At 32.7% G+C, this 16,187-nt stretch overlaps 2 protein-coding genes across 2 annotated transcripts; one reads left to right on the top strand and one right to left on the bottom strand.

Annotated features, from left to right (window-relative positions):
• Positions 1-4,940: 4,940 nt before the first annotated feature.
• LOC133325200 (TIP41-like protein) lies at positions 4,941-6,034 on the bottom strand. Its single transcript, XM_061533982.1, has 4 exons — positions 5,628-6,034; positions 5,356-5,575; positions 5,145-5,306; positions 4,941-4,970 (listed from the first exon to the last, which is right to left on the bottom strand). The coding sequence occupies exons 1-4, from the start codon at positions 6,032-6,034 to the stop codon at positions 4,941-4,943; spliced, it is 819 nt and encodes a 272-aa protein (XP_061389966.1).
• A 6,828-nt stretch (positions 6,035-12,862) lies between these two features.
• LOC133325209 (segment polarity protein dishevelled) lies at positions 12,863-14,730 on the top strand. Its single transcript, XM_061533991.1, has one exon. The coding sequence runs from the start codon at positions 12,877-12,879 to the stop codon at positions 14,641-14,643; it is 1,767 nt and encodes a 588-aa protein (XP_061389975.1). The 5' UTR covers positions 12,863-12,876; the 3' UTR covers positions 14,644-14,730.
• The last annotated feature ends 1,457 nt before the right edge of the window (positions 14,731-16,187 follow it).

Genomic DNA, 16,187 nt, shown 5'->3' with positions numbered 1-16,187 from the left:
CTCACGGAATGCCTTTCTATGCTATTAGCAATATCTTTGACACGATATAGACGCATAGTTTCCTGGCCGTGGGATTGCACATGCGTTTGCTTTAAAACGTTATGTGACCTTACTTTTAGGTAAGATGGGCGTATTGCACCGTTTCAGCAGTACGTAACATTGCTCCTCTATATGTAATCTGTATGATCCTAACACAGGCGTGTTGTTGATCCGTTTACATATATGTGCAAATACATTAGTTTAATAACGTTTCAGACACGTTGGATCTGACTATTAAACTAATTAAAATTCGAGTGACCAAGTGTATTCGTTACTCGTGCTCTGTTAGGCAACAGGGAACATTTTGATATCTATATGATATCATAATACACAAAAAACCCGTTAGGGGGTGTGAATCTCACGGTGCGTGTATGTACTAGCATGCATGATCTTGCGATTCATTTACCTAACAATTTAGTATTTTAAGTTTCATTTTAGATGTTAGTTTTAGTTATTTCCTAAGATGAGGCGCGATAAAGGTTAGTTTCTCGTATAAAAGTTTTGGTTGTACGGTGCGTGTGGACAATATTGATTATATGTCAATGTTGGCTGCATGTATCATACATTTTTTAGAACAGCGGAAATTTTGGCTGTACTAACCGGTATCGTTAATCAAAAACTTTTCAAAAAAAAAAAAAAAAAAAAAAAAAAAAATAAAAAAAAAAAAAACAAAAAAAAAAAAAAAGGAATTGATTGGCAACCCTGCCATGAACAGCTGAACGTTTTTGTGCTCGTCGGAATTTATAGAATAATTGAAATAATAATGTAAATAAAAGTAACAAGGAGTTAAGATGTTATTTATTACTATCGTTGTGGTACTCTTCCCTGTTAATCGTAATGTTATTAGACCATATTCGTGTATGCTGATATTATCCTTCTGGTTGTCATATGTGCCATAGCTGCTGGTTTTTGCCGCCATTTGTGAAGCTTGTATTAAATATTTTTGTGGATATATTATTGTTGTGAATATCATTATGCCACAAAACAATAATTCTTATAAATGTGGTTTGTGCAATTTAAATTGCACAAAAACACAGTATGTATAACATTTCAACTTTATTTTATAAAACTTTATATTCGCCCATGTGCTGCATCTCGAGTTTGCTCGAATGTGAAACATTTTCCCAAATTTGGTGTGCTCCATTCCGAATTCCCAAAAAAATATTGGGAATATAATTCGAGCACATATAGCCTTGTGGATTGAAAACGAAATGAGATCGTACGTGTTTTTCTGAGCACGTACAAGTTGAAAAAGTACGCTGAAGTAATATTTAACGTGTTTTATAATATTTATTTAAAAAATACCGTATTTACATTAGTTTTTATAGTAAAATTAAAGAAAATAAAAAAGGGCTCCTCCTGGTCTGCAGCTGTCCACAGCTAGCACACACTTTGTCTTCCATGACTTTCATTACTCTCCACAATATTTTACACATTGTTGTGCGATCAACACTTATTTTTAAATCATTTGTCACTACCCTCTGAAATCCACCAACAGCCAGAAATCTTAAGGTAACTGCTAACTGCAGGCTTTCGGGAATGGTACCCTTGTGTATGAAAGGACCAACTTCTCTCAAAATATCCATAAATGCTTATTTTAACACGTTCCAGTATCATTAGGCTTTTTCTGGTAGAAATCAGGGCAATTAATAAGCCAGCAGGCATATTTTTTTCTTAATTTTGTTGTTAAACAAATTACACATTTCGTAACATATTGAACACAGCTATGCTCTCGAGCCGCACTTTCGCTCGAAATTGAGCACACCATTTTGCACAACATGGGAATTTAAAAAAGTATGGGAATTCAAAAACTCTCGGAACATGTCACATGGGCGATTATAAAACATTTCAACTTTATTTTTAAACTTAACGGTCGGCAATAAATGAAAGTTGGTTAATTTATAACTGCAATCCAAGTAGTAGGGTCACATGCAGTTGTTATGTCTGTTTGTACCTACATAGTGGCAGAAGTCCAATCAATAATATTGAATTCGGGAAACTAGTGACATAATATGAAGGGAATATATGGAAGCAACAAAATGTTGTATACATTTTTTCCGTTTGTATAATAGAGTTGAAGTGCTTTAAAACGTTCAAAATGGTTTACTATTGTTCACAATAGGTAAAATGCACCTGTTCTATTTATTGACTTGTCATATATTTATACATTGATTTTTATTATAGTGTTTTTTTTATAAATTTAGAAACTAATGTCATGTTCTGACCGTCATTTGAACAACGTTGTTCGCTCTTACAATTACGTACATGATCGGGTTAGTTCACACAATACTATTCTTAATTCATGTCATCAGAGTTTATTTTTTGTTTTACCACATAATGTTAACAAATTTGTGTCAATCACATATGGATCTAAATAAAAAAATTAATTTTCTTTCTCCTGACTATAGTACGAGCCCATATCTATTTTCATTTAATTCATGTTTTCTGAAAATATTAGGTTTGTTTGATATCCCAATAATTTGTAACAACTTGTACCGATTGTTACTGAATGTTGTTTTATAACTTAAAAGTTCAGTAAATGAGAGTAAGTTGTGGGAGAAATGTTGGCAGTTGTTTACTGAGTATTCAAAAATTCTTACAGGTAAAATTTACTCAGTAAGAATTTTCACGTTTGTAGTTTGTTGTCAAGTATATATTATTTTTTTCTATTAATGCAATAATCTGAACATGTTGATTTTTTTTGAGATATTACGCAATATGCAATGTTTAATAGCATGAAATATACACCACTCATTTATTACAATTTGTTATTTAGTATCTGATACGTTAAAAACTTCAAATTGTGACTCATAAAATTGATTTCTAATTGGATTTTACTGGGTGTTGTTCGATAACTTTTTTTTCAACATTTTCGCCTGAGGGAACAAATTTTCTCAACATAAGTTGCTGAGTGTATTTGAACACAGTAAATTATCGGACAAACCTATTGTTGTTTTAACTTAGTTTGTGGTCAAAAATAGGCGATTTTCCAAAAAAAAAAAAAAAAATCAAAGTTCCGCAATTTTATTAATTGTTATGCGAAATGAATAATCCTAGTTCATACGAGAGCCAGACATGTACTCTTTCTAACACTGTTGGAACTTTCGGATTCCGATGTTCCAGTGAGGAGATATCATGCCCGCCATCAAAAATAAGGACTTTTCTTTGATCACAAAAAGAAAAACAACAAAATTTTTTGTAAATTATTTTTCTTCCTTTTTAAATCTTTAAGTATATATGTGCAAAGTTACAAACCTTAACAAGCATTAGTATTAATTTACCAGCCCATTTAATATCTCAAAAATAAAAAATTGTGAATTCAAATTCAAATGTCACACATTAATCCAAATTTTGTTTCTTGTTTTGTACGCTAACCAAATTGATTTATATTAGGCGAGTTTACTTGAGGCAATTTTTATCGTTCTCTTTTGAACTTGCTTCATGCGTCTATACAAGGCAATTCGGTTTCCAAAATATTTTTTTATTTGTTGTTTTTTCACATTTAAATATATATAAAATGTCAACAAACACGAAATACACAAAACGAATTGCCAGAAAATTGTTGGTACGGGCATTTTTTTTCATTTCTATTCCCCTTGCCCCTCCATGGTACAATTATAAAAGGTAACAGCAAATCCCAGCTGATTTGATTCCAACGTACTACTAGTGTCAATATGAATTTGACAAATTATGTTTTTAAAAATCACCCAACAGGAAAATTGGGAACGCATACAATTTAAAATTGTTCTTTATTAAATGTGCTCCTGTATTCAATTTACTCAATCTGCCTGCTGGGAAAGTTTGAGGAAGCAAATCTTTATTCAAGGAATAACTCGCTATTCCCAGCATTTTCATATGTGTTACACATATATATGGCAATGGCTCAATTATAGGAAAGATGTGGAATAGAGAGAAATATAAATTTGATAGATTTTCATTCATGTTTTTTAATTTTTATTTTGAGGATTCGAAAATATTTCATTTTCAAAATAAAAATAATTTGATGATAATTTGTTTCTTTGTTTACATTTCTCTGTCAAATGAGTTGACACTAGTAGAACTTACAACAACAAATTTCCATGTGGTTGTTGTATCGTTTTTTGTACAACAACACTTGCTGTTACCTTCTATTATTATACCATGTTGCCCCTCTCTCCTACAAACAAAGACTTGCCGCAAATAAACTCGTCTAATCTAAATTGGGACATAACAAAATTTACATCCTTCTGCATACATAAAAAGTTGACAATTTTTGACTTTTTATTCATTATTTTCAATTTTACTGAAAAATTATGAAAATTTTATAAATATTTCCATCCTGTCAAAATTAATATATTTTCGATAAATACTCCCAATTGTTAGGAATTGGATCAGATTCATGGCTATTCAGAGAGTGACTCAAATTCAAAAATGTTCAAAAGTTGGTGTTCGCTCAGAAAATTTTGTATGGGGAACTAAGTAATTACTTTATAATTAAGGCTCGAACAATGCTTGTCGGTACATCGCATAGATCGAGTACTACAAATGAATGTGCAATATACCAGAGCTTTACTTCAATTCCATTAGTTTTTGGCGATGAAAATGCCAGTTTGATTTATGGTACAATTATAGGGTTTCTTTTATCAAAAAAGATAAAATACACCTCAACATTATGATGGGCTATAAGGTCAAAATAAATAAAAACAAATGCAACAATTTGCTTTGTTCATTTGTCTTATTTTTAACATTTTACAAAAAAAAAAACGAAAAATTAATGGAATGTCAGGTTCTCTTTTCCAAATCGAGTTTAAGCAAATGGTTTGCTGAACATATTGTTTATATTTTTCAAAACATCATATATACTGTCACACATTTCGTATATGATTTTGGCAAAACAAGCCATAATATGAACAAATTTTAATTTATGAGTTGCTATAGCCTACATTGAATAACTGTTTCAAAAATATAAAAAAAAAACAATTGTAATTTACGAGTTGCTATAGACTACATTGAATAATTGTGCCATGGTTTGACCTATAGTGCAACGGTTTGTTTTCAATTTGAAACATTTTAATTTCTTTTGGATTTTTTATGTGGAAAGATATATACATTGTTGTTGTACTCACGTTTTTCATTTCCTCATAAGAAGCCCCACGCATGGTAAATTCTTTGAAGATATAATTGTTCCCAACTTCAAAGTGAAAACGTGTGTCGTGTATTTTCAAGAGGACGTTATCAACACGCAAAAAATGTCTCAAAAGTATGAAAAATCCGGAAGGCATTACTCGCTGAAAAGGACTCTATTAATATTTGTATTATTGACAATGAAAAACATACAATTTTCACGGAACAAGACGATATTCCATTGTCATGCAGCTCGTCTTCGAAGAGTGTCAAATCATGATAGAAAAGAATTTTTTCCCTTTGCATTAGCTTAAATTTATTGAGCTGCTGCTCCGTTCTTTCCACGTTAAATTTTTCATTTGGCGTTCCTTGGTAATCGGTTGTAAACGTCCAATCAAAGGGTTTAAATTTTTCCTCCATTAAACTCTCAGGCCTACAAATAATACTTTTATATTTATGAAATTGACTTCTCTAAATGTTACTACCGGCTCTCTTTCCACTCTTGTGCACATGCAACTTGTAAAGGTTGTTTTCCATTTTCTACAAGACGCAACGATTCCATTGGAAGGAACTCGAGGACAGCCCCGTCCCGGTGTTTCAAGACAAGTTTGTTTTTATGAAATACCATATCAGGGAGATGTGGGAGTTCTAGAGCATTTCGATATGTGCACAATTCGCAGCACTCATCTCCATCATCTTTGTTGCAATGTGCATCCTGTCCTTTGGAGCAAATACTTTTTAAAATATGTGATTTGAAATATTCGATGTGCCATTCTTCAAAATCAATGCTTTCCTGATCAACAGGCAAACGAGGGATAAGTTCATCCTGCAAATTAAGAAAATAATTCCTTAAGACTCTTAATATTATTCCAATATGCAACACTACCTCCATAAGAATTACACAAAATTTTCGTTTACTGTTAAATTTGCTTGTTAAGCAAAAGTACTTTGACAGTAACCCACAGCCGGCTAGTTTGCAGACTCTTGCTTCTTCTTCCTATGCACAATGAAATGATTACATTCATGTTTATGAATACAGTGGTGGTCATATCATATGCAACTAAAATTTACAGCTTTCTATATTTTGAAAGCAATAAGTCTGGGTTTATACATGCAACTTTTGTAAGCAACTCAACCCACTCAACCATCTGTCAAAATTTTCAATATAAAATTTCACATGGTTGGCAACATTACACATCGAATTCAAGTAGAAATTACCCACTTTGACAGTTAATCGAGACATCAGCTACTACTGACTACCTATTTATTGTGCCATGAGTATTACAATACAATCAAATCAGCTGTGTATTGCAGTTATCTTGTATAATTGTACCCATGGTACAATGAATAGGTAGTCCATTTAGAACGGCTGATGTCTTGATTAACTGTCAAAGTACCTAATTTCTACTTGAATTCGATGTGCAATGCAGCCAACTTTTTGAAATATTATAAGGAAAAATTTGACAGATAATCAAGACAAAAATAAATGCATCACCTTATTATTGCATCATGATTGTACCATAGAAAAAAATTCAAGACTGTCTCTAAACAACCCGCTACCAATGGAAATTTCAATTGATGGTATGTAGAAGTAAAGTAATGCAAGAGGAACTAATTGACTACCTTTTGATCCTATAGTAATCGAGTAGTCTCTTGCGATAATATAAACGGAACCAATTGACTACTATTTTATCCTGTAGTAAACGAGAAGCGGTCTCTTGCGATCTTAAAGAAACAATTTTTGGTGGTTAGTCTGCATAAAAAGATCCGTTATTCTCAATGAATGCAAGACGAATTTTTATTGAAAAAAAGTCTTTTTGTGAACGTCTTGAAGTACGGTGGCATCAAATTGTTAAATTCTCTTAGTAATTTTTACAATGCTTTTTATGTAAGATATTAAACATATATTTCCTCTTTTCTACTATAAAATTATAATCATTGTTATATATTTCCATATTTAATACCTGTAAACGAAGGATCTGACACGACTGAAATGTAATTGCATTTATAAAAGTGGTACGTATTTAAAAAATAAAAATTAAAATCATATTAATAAATGAGTGTTTTTAATTGCTAATTGAATCATAAAATCAGTACTGAACTAGTTTTTACGGAACTAGAAAGGCGGGTAGTTTAATGTAACTAGCCTTTGACTGTAAACATGTAATTAGTACAATACTAATCCTCGGGTAAGCGAAAGAGTGTCAATTGGTTACCTCCTATGACATACCCATTTTAAAGTAAACAGTTAAATACATTGTTAAGGGGTGTAAAGTGGAACTAGTCAATGCATAACTGAGAATCGACGAGTTTTTGATTACGAACTTGGTCGTCTTGCTAGCGGTAATCGGCAAAAATGTAGATGTATTGGTAAACAATTGATTTGAATCTTTGCTATTGCCTACACAAAAAAATCGTTTGTAAACGACAGGTTAATAAAAAATGCAAGACAGTCTATAGACAATTGAAAAAAATTTAAACGTTTGGTAAAAATGGTTTGTATCTTTGCTATTGTCTACACAAAAAGTTGTTTGTAAACATGTTGCGTGTTATGATTCTTGTCTGATACGTAACACCATAGCACCGCAGTAGCGGTGCGTAACAAACACGAGGTAAACTGTGGTTCGAAAGTAATATTGTGTCCCATGGCACAAGATAGTCTCATGCAGACATATGTTTCCACTTTTTTCATAAATTTGCCTCTGACAATATTCAGCTTTCAAAATTTGAATAAAAATATCTTCCTTTGAAATGTAATAACATGTGTTCAGTGGCAAAAATTGAATATTTTGAAGCTCCTGCCACTAAAATTTATAAATATTAGTTGTAACAAACATGGTTAAATCTTGAGAGTAATGTTCAGCTTTAGAAAATAGATTTTTTTTATATTGATTGAAAATATGCCAATCGACATACATACAATTTAAAGAATTTATTTTTCATATTATTTCAATTTGATAGATAAGTTCCAAATTAAAAAGGGTTGCCATCATAAAATTCGCAAGTGGGACTACCTTCTGTAATTATGCCATGATTGTTTCCATGGTACAATTATATTGGGTTGTCCCATAAGTTTATTCTCTTTTCATACTGTTTTGCATATCCCATCTTGGTGTCATCCAAAAAAAACTTATGGGACAACCCATGGTACAATAATACAAGGTAGCTTGAGGTGAATAACAAAAAAAAAAAACAACTATGCACGTGTGGCCTCTTCTGCCAAAAATAAAATAAATATACGCAACAAGTGTTTGTGTTTATTTGACATTTTTTCAACACAAAACTAAAAACGCGAAAAATGAATGAACGGTTATGATTTCTTCCCAAAATCCAGTAGGGAATACCATAAAATGTTTGCTTCATCCATAACAAAGTAATTACTTCCAGACGAACGTTTTGAAAACTTTATTTTCATTTCAATTAAACTTGAATATATTTCAATTTATTTGACATTGTATTCAAAACAATACGCACACATACACAAAATATGTACTTTGATTTGATTGAACAAGCCACCTTGAGAAAAAAATTGTAATCAGTTGGTAGCTGTGCCCTACCTTGAAATAATTATACCATGGGACAATGTGGGAAATTCAGCAAATAATGGAATAAAAACAAATGTAACAAGTCGTTCTGTTCATTTGACATATTTTTAATATTTTACTAAAAACGCGAAAGATTTCATTTTCAAAATCGAGTTGGGAATATGATTTAGATAATGATTCATCCACAAATCATACAATACTTCTTACCACTGCACTATAGGTAATTTGGACAGTTTTTTGGGCAAAAAGTCATTTTTTCAATTTTGGAAAATAAAATCTTTTTTGATACCATTAAAGAGAAAACATGTTTTTTGATTTGTTTGATCTTTTGACAACTAAAATATATTAATGAAAGCCTTCTAAATTGATTCCAATTGGTCTCAAATTGCGATTTTCGATATTTTCTTTGATGAAAGAAATAAAAGCAAAGAAACATATTGTTGTTCACAACGTCCCCAAAAATAAAGTTGGCATAACAACAATTTGGACGAAAATGCTTCAAATTAAAAGAGGAAATTAGGTTATTTTGCATTCATTTGTCAAGATGGACCAAATATCATAGGAAGATAGAACTTTTTCGCGAAAAAACGAATAAACTCGAACTTTGATTACAAAATAAATAACGTGACTCGTAAACCGCAAATGGGTTGTCGAAGGAAAGATTATGAGAAAAAAAATTAAAAAGTGGAGAAGAGGAAATGGCGGGTTTGAGTTCCACTTAGAATATAACCCATCAAAAATTTACTTTTTTCAGCATTGATTATTAAAAATAAAAAAGTGACATATGAACAAAAAATGTCGTTCAGTATATTCAGTGTTTACTATAATCGTGTTCGCTTGTAGTAAGCATGGTTTTATCTTACTTTTACATATTAATAACTTTAAAGTGTATAAATGGGTTCCGAATTAATCATTATTAATGCATTCTTCAAAAACATACAACATTGTAATAATGATTCCTTTAAAAATCTAATCGCGGGGTCGAACTTTTTTTAAATTTCTAACCTAATTGTTTTCAACCGTTTGTTGTGTGTAAGAAAACTAATGAAAATATCTCAGAAAGAATAAGCTTTGTTCGTTATATGTGTAGTTGCTTATAACCGTTGGTCTTTATATCCGGTTGTTATAGAAATTAAATTGTCATGCTGACAAATAGGTTTTGACAAAAGTAAATAAAAACAATTATACATTTCTTCAGGTCGAATAATTTTGAAAAGTGTCCCACATGTAAGCCTTGGTTCCTTGGGGATTTTGCTTATATTTTAAATTACAATACAATGATCGGATAAGTGGCTTCTTGGTAGAAAAATTTTAGGACATAAATCCCCGGTCAAACACCACAAACCCGTATGCAATCTGTCAATAGACTACGCAACAGAATCTCATTTTAAATTGTAAAAAAATTGCAGTTAGCCAGGCGTTTGTAAAAAACTAATGGACAAATTCTAATACAAGCTATATAACACCATTTCCTTGATTTTGAGGAACCAGGGGATTTAGGAGCAGATTTCCTTTTCCTTAACCATCTCCTTTTGGTATTAAATCGATCATAAGAACACACATATGGGAAATTACAAAAATCTTTTAAATTCCTTGAAACTGAGGTTTGCAAGCTTATAACTCGCGAAATATGAACATATTGCATATAATTAAAATTCATTTCTATAAAATTAAGTGTTCTTGTCAAAATTTTAAAATATTGGTAAAAAATAATAAGTTGGAAGCTGTGATGGTGGTAATGTAAAAAAGTGGTTGAAAATGAGTTGAAGCCAACGAGTTTTTTTTTGTGTTCGTTCCTAATTTGTGGCTAAACTACACAACGCACGCACATGTGATCAGTGACTAAGTTGCAGGATACCCCATGGAGAATATGGTTCTAATGTATGATTTTTCGATATAATTACTGCATCCACCCAAAATCTTTTGAATCTCTGTTATAATCAGGACGCGCATCCAGATAATGGACAAATCTGATTATAGGATTGTAGAACTCGTGATTTTGCTTCGTTTAGTGTATATCTCATGAATGTGCTCACCGTAGCTTCTTTGCAATTCGGTTCCAAAGACGAAAATTTGGTGCGTAAATTTTTATAAAAAAACCTATTTTTTGAGTCTAAAATTAAGAAAAGCTCCATTCATATTCCGTGGAACCCCGCGTGATTTTAGTTTTTTTAATGATCTAATGAGCCCAGCCATGTTCAATTCCGCCCAATAAAACGGCGGCTATAGGTACCTTGAAAATAGGAAAAACTGCAAAAACTTATTTTGACAAATTCGCGTTTTTCTTCGAAATGATTTCACATACATTCATTCTTGTGATATCATATTCGCGAATCTGTGTGGAAATAGGTCAAAAATATATCGATACGCAAATAATATGCGTATTTTATCCAAAATCGATTGTGGAGGCACACCCGCGGTTCTTAACCTTTTAAAATAGGTGTCCTTTTGTGTATTTTCATAGGAGATTACTGAAATCTGATGCGCATAAAAATCGTATGCACGTTGCGCCATTTTTAGTCATTTTTAGGGTTTTTGCATAGTAAAGTGCATCGAGCGGCACACTTCGGCCGCTAAATGAAACATCGAAAAATTCATAATTATTGGAAGAGATTGATTCGGTTTATACGAAAACCGCATGCGCAACAACTGATTTTCACGAATACGCGAATTGCTTGCTTTTCATTATTGACCATTTTTATGTAAGTGTAATATTTTTGGTTATTTTTAACGTCGAAACTCTGATCCGATGAATCTACCGATATTTAACAATCATCTAAAAGAATTTGCAGAAGAAAGCGTCGTATATTTTAGAAGATTAAGGCAAAACCGTATTCCCTTAACCATACTAAAAATCGAAAATTCAAATAAACGTTTTGTCTTTATTTAAAAAATAATTTATTTTATTTTCAGATATGTTCATGCTTCTATTTGTTTTTCGCGACTATTATACCGTTTTTCAATGTGATTTGACAAGTATGCAAAGAAAACAAATGTGTTTATCCATTTGTGAAGAAAGTCGCGAATTACAACAAATAGAAATTCATTTAATTTATATTTGAAATACAAGATTTAAAACTATAACTTTTGTGAGCAGCATCCGAATTTGTGAAAGCGAACAGATTTTGAATCAGCATATTTTTCTTAACCTATATAGCAAATATTTCCCATATACATACATATGTATATTTGAAATCTGGAACCCAAGTTGTACTTGCGGCAAATATGTGGAACAAATCAGCGGCCGGATTTAGAACTGATTTAAGCTCACGCTTCCTAGTCGTCACTTGGCATTAACAAATATTCCGTCCCTATTAATTCCTTATAATTGCACTTTTATTAATAAAAAATAATAATCGAAATCAAAAGACGATATTTTAAATCGAAATGAAACGTTGACAAATATTTTTGCCAATTTACTTTACAAACAACTTTACTTTTTCATATTTGACAAAACATTACATACAGAGACACACAGTAGTAGATTCTTTCAGTATTGGAACAGACGAAATGTGACAAATTTTATTAATTCTAGGTTGCTATTGTCTACCTTGAATAATTGTATGATGTGTACAAATGCAAATGCAAATATTGTACTACAAACCGATGCATGTGAACACAATGACGGCGTATTAATACATACACACTGGCTTCGTAGTAATTACTGTCGTCCAGTTATACCGAATATTAGCCGCCCCCGCTGCGGATTTTAGATCGCCTTTATACTCTCCTCCATTGTCTGCGCAATTTTGCAGCTATTAATTAGTGAAAAATTAGTTGTAAACATTTATAAGTTAACAAAAGTAATATTATTGTGCACAATTGTTTAATTCAGAACCCCAGCCAAATGTGGTAGCCGGAACTTGTGTGTATAGCGGTGATACTCAAGAAAATAATCGCAAAAATATGTCTTTATATCAGCGCAGAGCAACAACGCCTTGAATGAACAAGAGTTGTTGAGTAGATATAAATGAAGGAGCCCCCACTGAAACCCAACCCTAAAGCAAAAACAAAACACACATCACGAAGTATTCTTGAAATTTCTGTGGATGGTTTTAAATATTGAAAAGTATTGTAAAATTGTGAAAATATAATTGAAAATTCCAAATATCTGTTTAATAGTCCAACGAAGGTTGTAAAAAGGTCGCAGGTTCGAGATAAAACAAACACAATACAAAAGTCATCAAAGATGGATGCCGATAAGAACAGTGGTGGTGGTGGCGGTGGAGGTCAGGAGACAAAAGTGATTTATCATATTGACGACGAGACCACCCCGTATTTGGTAAAAATTCCAATACCATCGTCTCAGGTGACACTAAGGGATTTCAAAATGGTGCTAAATAAACAGAATAACAATTACAAATACTTCTTCAAATCGATGGACGCCGACTTTGGTGTCGTGAAGGAGGAAATCGCAGACGATTCGACTATATTGCCGTGTTTCAATGGTCGTGTTGTGTCATGGTTGGTGTCCGCAGATGGTACAAATCAGTCGGACAATTGTTCCGATATGCCCAACAGTGAATGCGGTGATTTGAGGCAAACAACAAGGCCTGCCCAACCTCCACCACCCCCGCAGAAAATGGGTGGTGGGGCTCCAATTGGTATCGGTGGTGGTAATATGGGAGCGCCCGGGATAATTTCGAACCCCATGATGCAGCCGCCTCCACCGCTAACATATCAATCAGCATCGGTTTTGTCTAGCGATTTGGACTCCACCAGTTTATTTGGGACAGAGTCCGAAGTAACGTTTGACCGAGATCTTACAGACTACAGTAGTGTACAGCGGTTGCAAGTACGCAAAAAGCCTCAGCGTCGCAAAAAGCGGGCACCTAGCATATCACGAACATCGAGTTATTCGTCAATAACGGATTCAACAATGTCATTGAATATTATTACAGTCAATATAAATATGGAGGCAGTCAATTTCCTTGGTATATCGATAGTGGGCCAGTCAAATCGTGGTGGTGATGGTGGCATTTATGTGGGCAGTATTATGAAGGGTGGCGCTGTTGCGTTAGACGGTCGCATAGAACCAGGCGATATGATTCTACAAGTAAATGATGTGAATTTTGAGAATATGACTAACGACGAAGCTGTCAGAGTCCTGCGAGAAGTTGTTCAAAAGCCCGGTCCCATAAAGCTAGTTGTGGCCAAGTGTTGGGATCCAAATCCTAAAGGATACTTTACCATACCTCGCACAGAACCTGTTCGACCCATTGATCCAGGTGCGTGGGTGGCCCACACACAAGCACTAACTTCACAGGATAGTATTATTCATCCAGACATACCCGAGCCCATTAAAGAACGACTCGACCAAAACAACTTGGAAGAAATTGTCAAAGCAATGATTAAACCGGACAGTGGCTTAGAAATTCGTGATCGTATGTGGCTTAAAATCACAATACCAAATGCATTTATAGGGGCCGATGCTGTTAACTGGGTGCTAGAGAATGTTGAAGATGTCCAAGATAGGCGTGAAGCCCGTCGCATAGTATCGGCTATGTTGAGGAATAATTACATAAAACATACAGTAAACAAGCTGACATTTTCCGAGCAATGCTACTATGTCGTCAACGATGACAGAAATCCACTGCAGTGCCGTTCGAATTTAAGCCATGCCGACACGGAAAGTATTACCAGTGATATAGGCCCCCTGCCAAATCCTCCAATTTATATGCCATACTCAGCCACATACAACCCCAGCCACGGCTACCAGCCCATACAATATGGGCTAACTGAGCGCCATGGCCTCTCGTCTGGATCTAGCAGTTCGGATGTTCTCACCAGCAAAGACATTTCTGCCTCTCAGAGTGACATAACATCAGTAATACACCAAACAAACCAAATGACCATCGGCCATCACGGTTCGAATAAATCGTCAGGTTCATCTAATCGGGGTGGTGGCAACCTCAACAACGAACAGGACTCCTCGGTCTTCAATTATGTCTTGTAGGACGAGGAGGACTTCCTCTCGGCCAGAAGGCGCAGAAGAGGACGAAACATAAGGCAGGAACTGCAATGAAATTATGTTTATTATTCGTGTATTACCTTTAATTATTGTCTTCTTTTATATTTTGCCTTTAACATTTTCGATACGTTTCAACAAAGAATTATGAAAGCTGAAAGGATAAAAACCCAGTATACCAGATGCAAAAATCAATATAATTATAGTAATGATTATTATTTAATAGAATAGTACGTACATTCTTTATATATTTAAATACACATCGTATGAAAAAGAAAACAAATAGTTTATTAAAATACATAAATTATAAATTACACAAATAGATTTCAACTTAAAACATGTCTAACACCCACACTTATTGTAATATGTATTTCTTAAATCAGAAGTTAAGATTTAAAAATACCAACCACATCCGTTGGATCCCCAATAACTTGTCATAGAATTCGATTGACAGGCGGACAGCCAAATGGCAAAAACAGACATTTGACGACCAAACCAATCACATTTTGTAGAACATTCTTGCAAAAAGCAGCAAAATAAAATTATCATTTAAAAAATGTAATTGCATATAACCAAGAATTTTTTATCTTTGATTATAATTACATACATCATTATACAAATTATTATTATAAAATATAATAATTCAAAAACAAAAATAAGCAAATATAACTTTATAATAATACGAATTATAAGAAATGAATTTAGTAATCATGATTTATAATAAAACAAAAAAATATATAAATATATTTACTATTCGTTTAGTTATTATTTCCTAATAATGATGCCCAGTTACAAAAAATCGTTGAAAAGGTTGCAATGACTATTCTTCTGCTGTTCCATATGAAGTTATATGGATTTATTTTAGCCGGACATTTCCTTTTGTATTTTGAATTGCATAATTATCATTCGTGATTTTCTCAGAATAAATACTAAATTTACTATTTCCAAATCATTGGTCAATTTTACCACCATTTTGAATTTTTGTTTAAATCATTTTTCAAAGTAGGATAGTTTGCAAAATCGTATATAGTTAATCACATATGTATATGTAATATACATATGTATATTTTGTGTTTAAAAATAAAAACGTCCACAGTATTTTACTGCTCCAGGCATATTAATGGGATCGAATTCAGAACTGGTGTTTTCTCCAAACTTTTTTAAGTTCATTGATTAATTTAACATCCAAAAGTAGAGTTTGCTCTCTCAAGTGAAAATATTGATAATATTTATCGAACAACTTTTAGTTAAATCCAACAAGAAAATAGATTTTTCGTAAAATTCTTGCGTCACAATATGGAGTTTTTTAGTAACTCGAAACTTAATAGGATTTTTAATAGTTGGTTTTAAACATATGTTTCCGTAATAAATCATATAATGCAAGGTGTATTTAATAAGGTGTATGCATCAGATACAACAACAAATATTTTACAAAAACAACATTGTTGTTATAGAAATTAAATTGTCATGCTGACAATAAGTTTTTGACAAAAATAAACAAAAACAATTATTAATTTATTTTTGTCAAGAGC

The sequence above is a fragment of the Musca vetustissima genome, unplaced genomic scaffold, assembly GCF_032173495.1.
Source record: "Musca vetustissima isolate MV318-11 ecotype Yass unplaced genomic scaffold, APGP_CSIRO_Mvet_v1 utg718, whole genome shotgun sequence".
Lineage (NCBI taxonomy): Eukaryota > Metazoa > Arthropoda > Insecta > Diptera > Muscidae > Musca > Musca vetustissima.
The sequence above is the reverse complement of the archived record's forward strand: the minus strand, read 5'-3'. Positions and strand labels throughout refer to the sequence as shown.

What these genes read in the sequence shown, in the direction of transcription:
- LOC133325200 (XM_061533982.1), bottom strand. Translation starts at nt 6,034, where the DNA reads ATGGAGGTAGTGTTGCATATTGGAATAATATTAAGAGTCTTAAGGAAT. An exon ending in CGTCTTGTTCCGTGAAAATT is followed by an intron (nt 5,307 to 5,355) that starts GTATGTTTTTCA and finishes AGTCCTTTTCAG; the next exon opens with CGAGTAATGCCTTCCGGATT. An exon ending in CTTATGAGGAAATGAAAAAC is followed by an intron (nt 4,971 to 5,144) that starts GTGAGTACAACA and finishes TTTTTGAAACAG; the next exon opens with TTATTCAATGTAGGCTATAG.
- LOC133325209 (XM_061533991.1), top strand. Translation starts at nt 12,877, where the DNA reads ATGGATGCCGATAAGAACAGTGGTGGTGGTGGCGGTGGAGGTCAGGAG.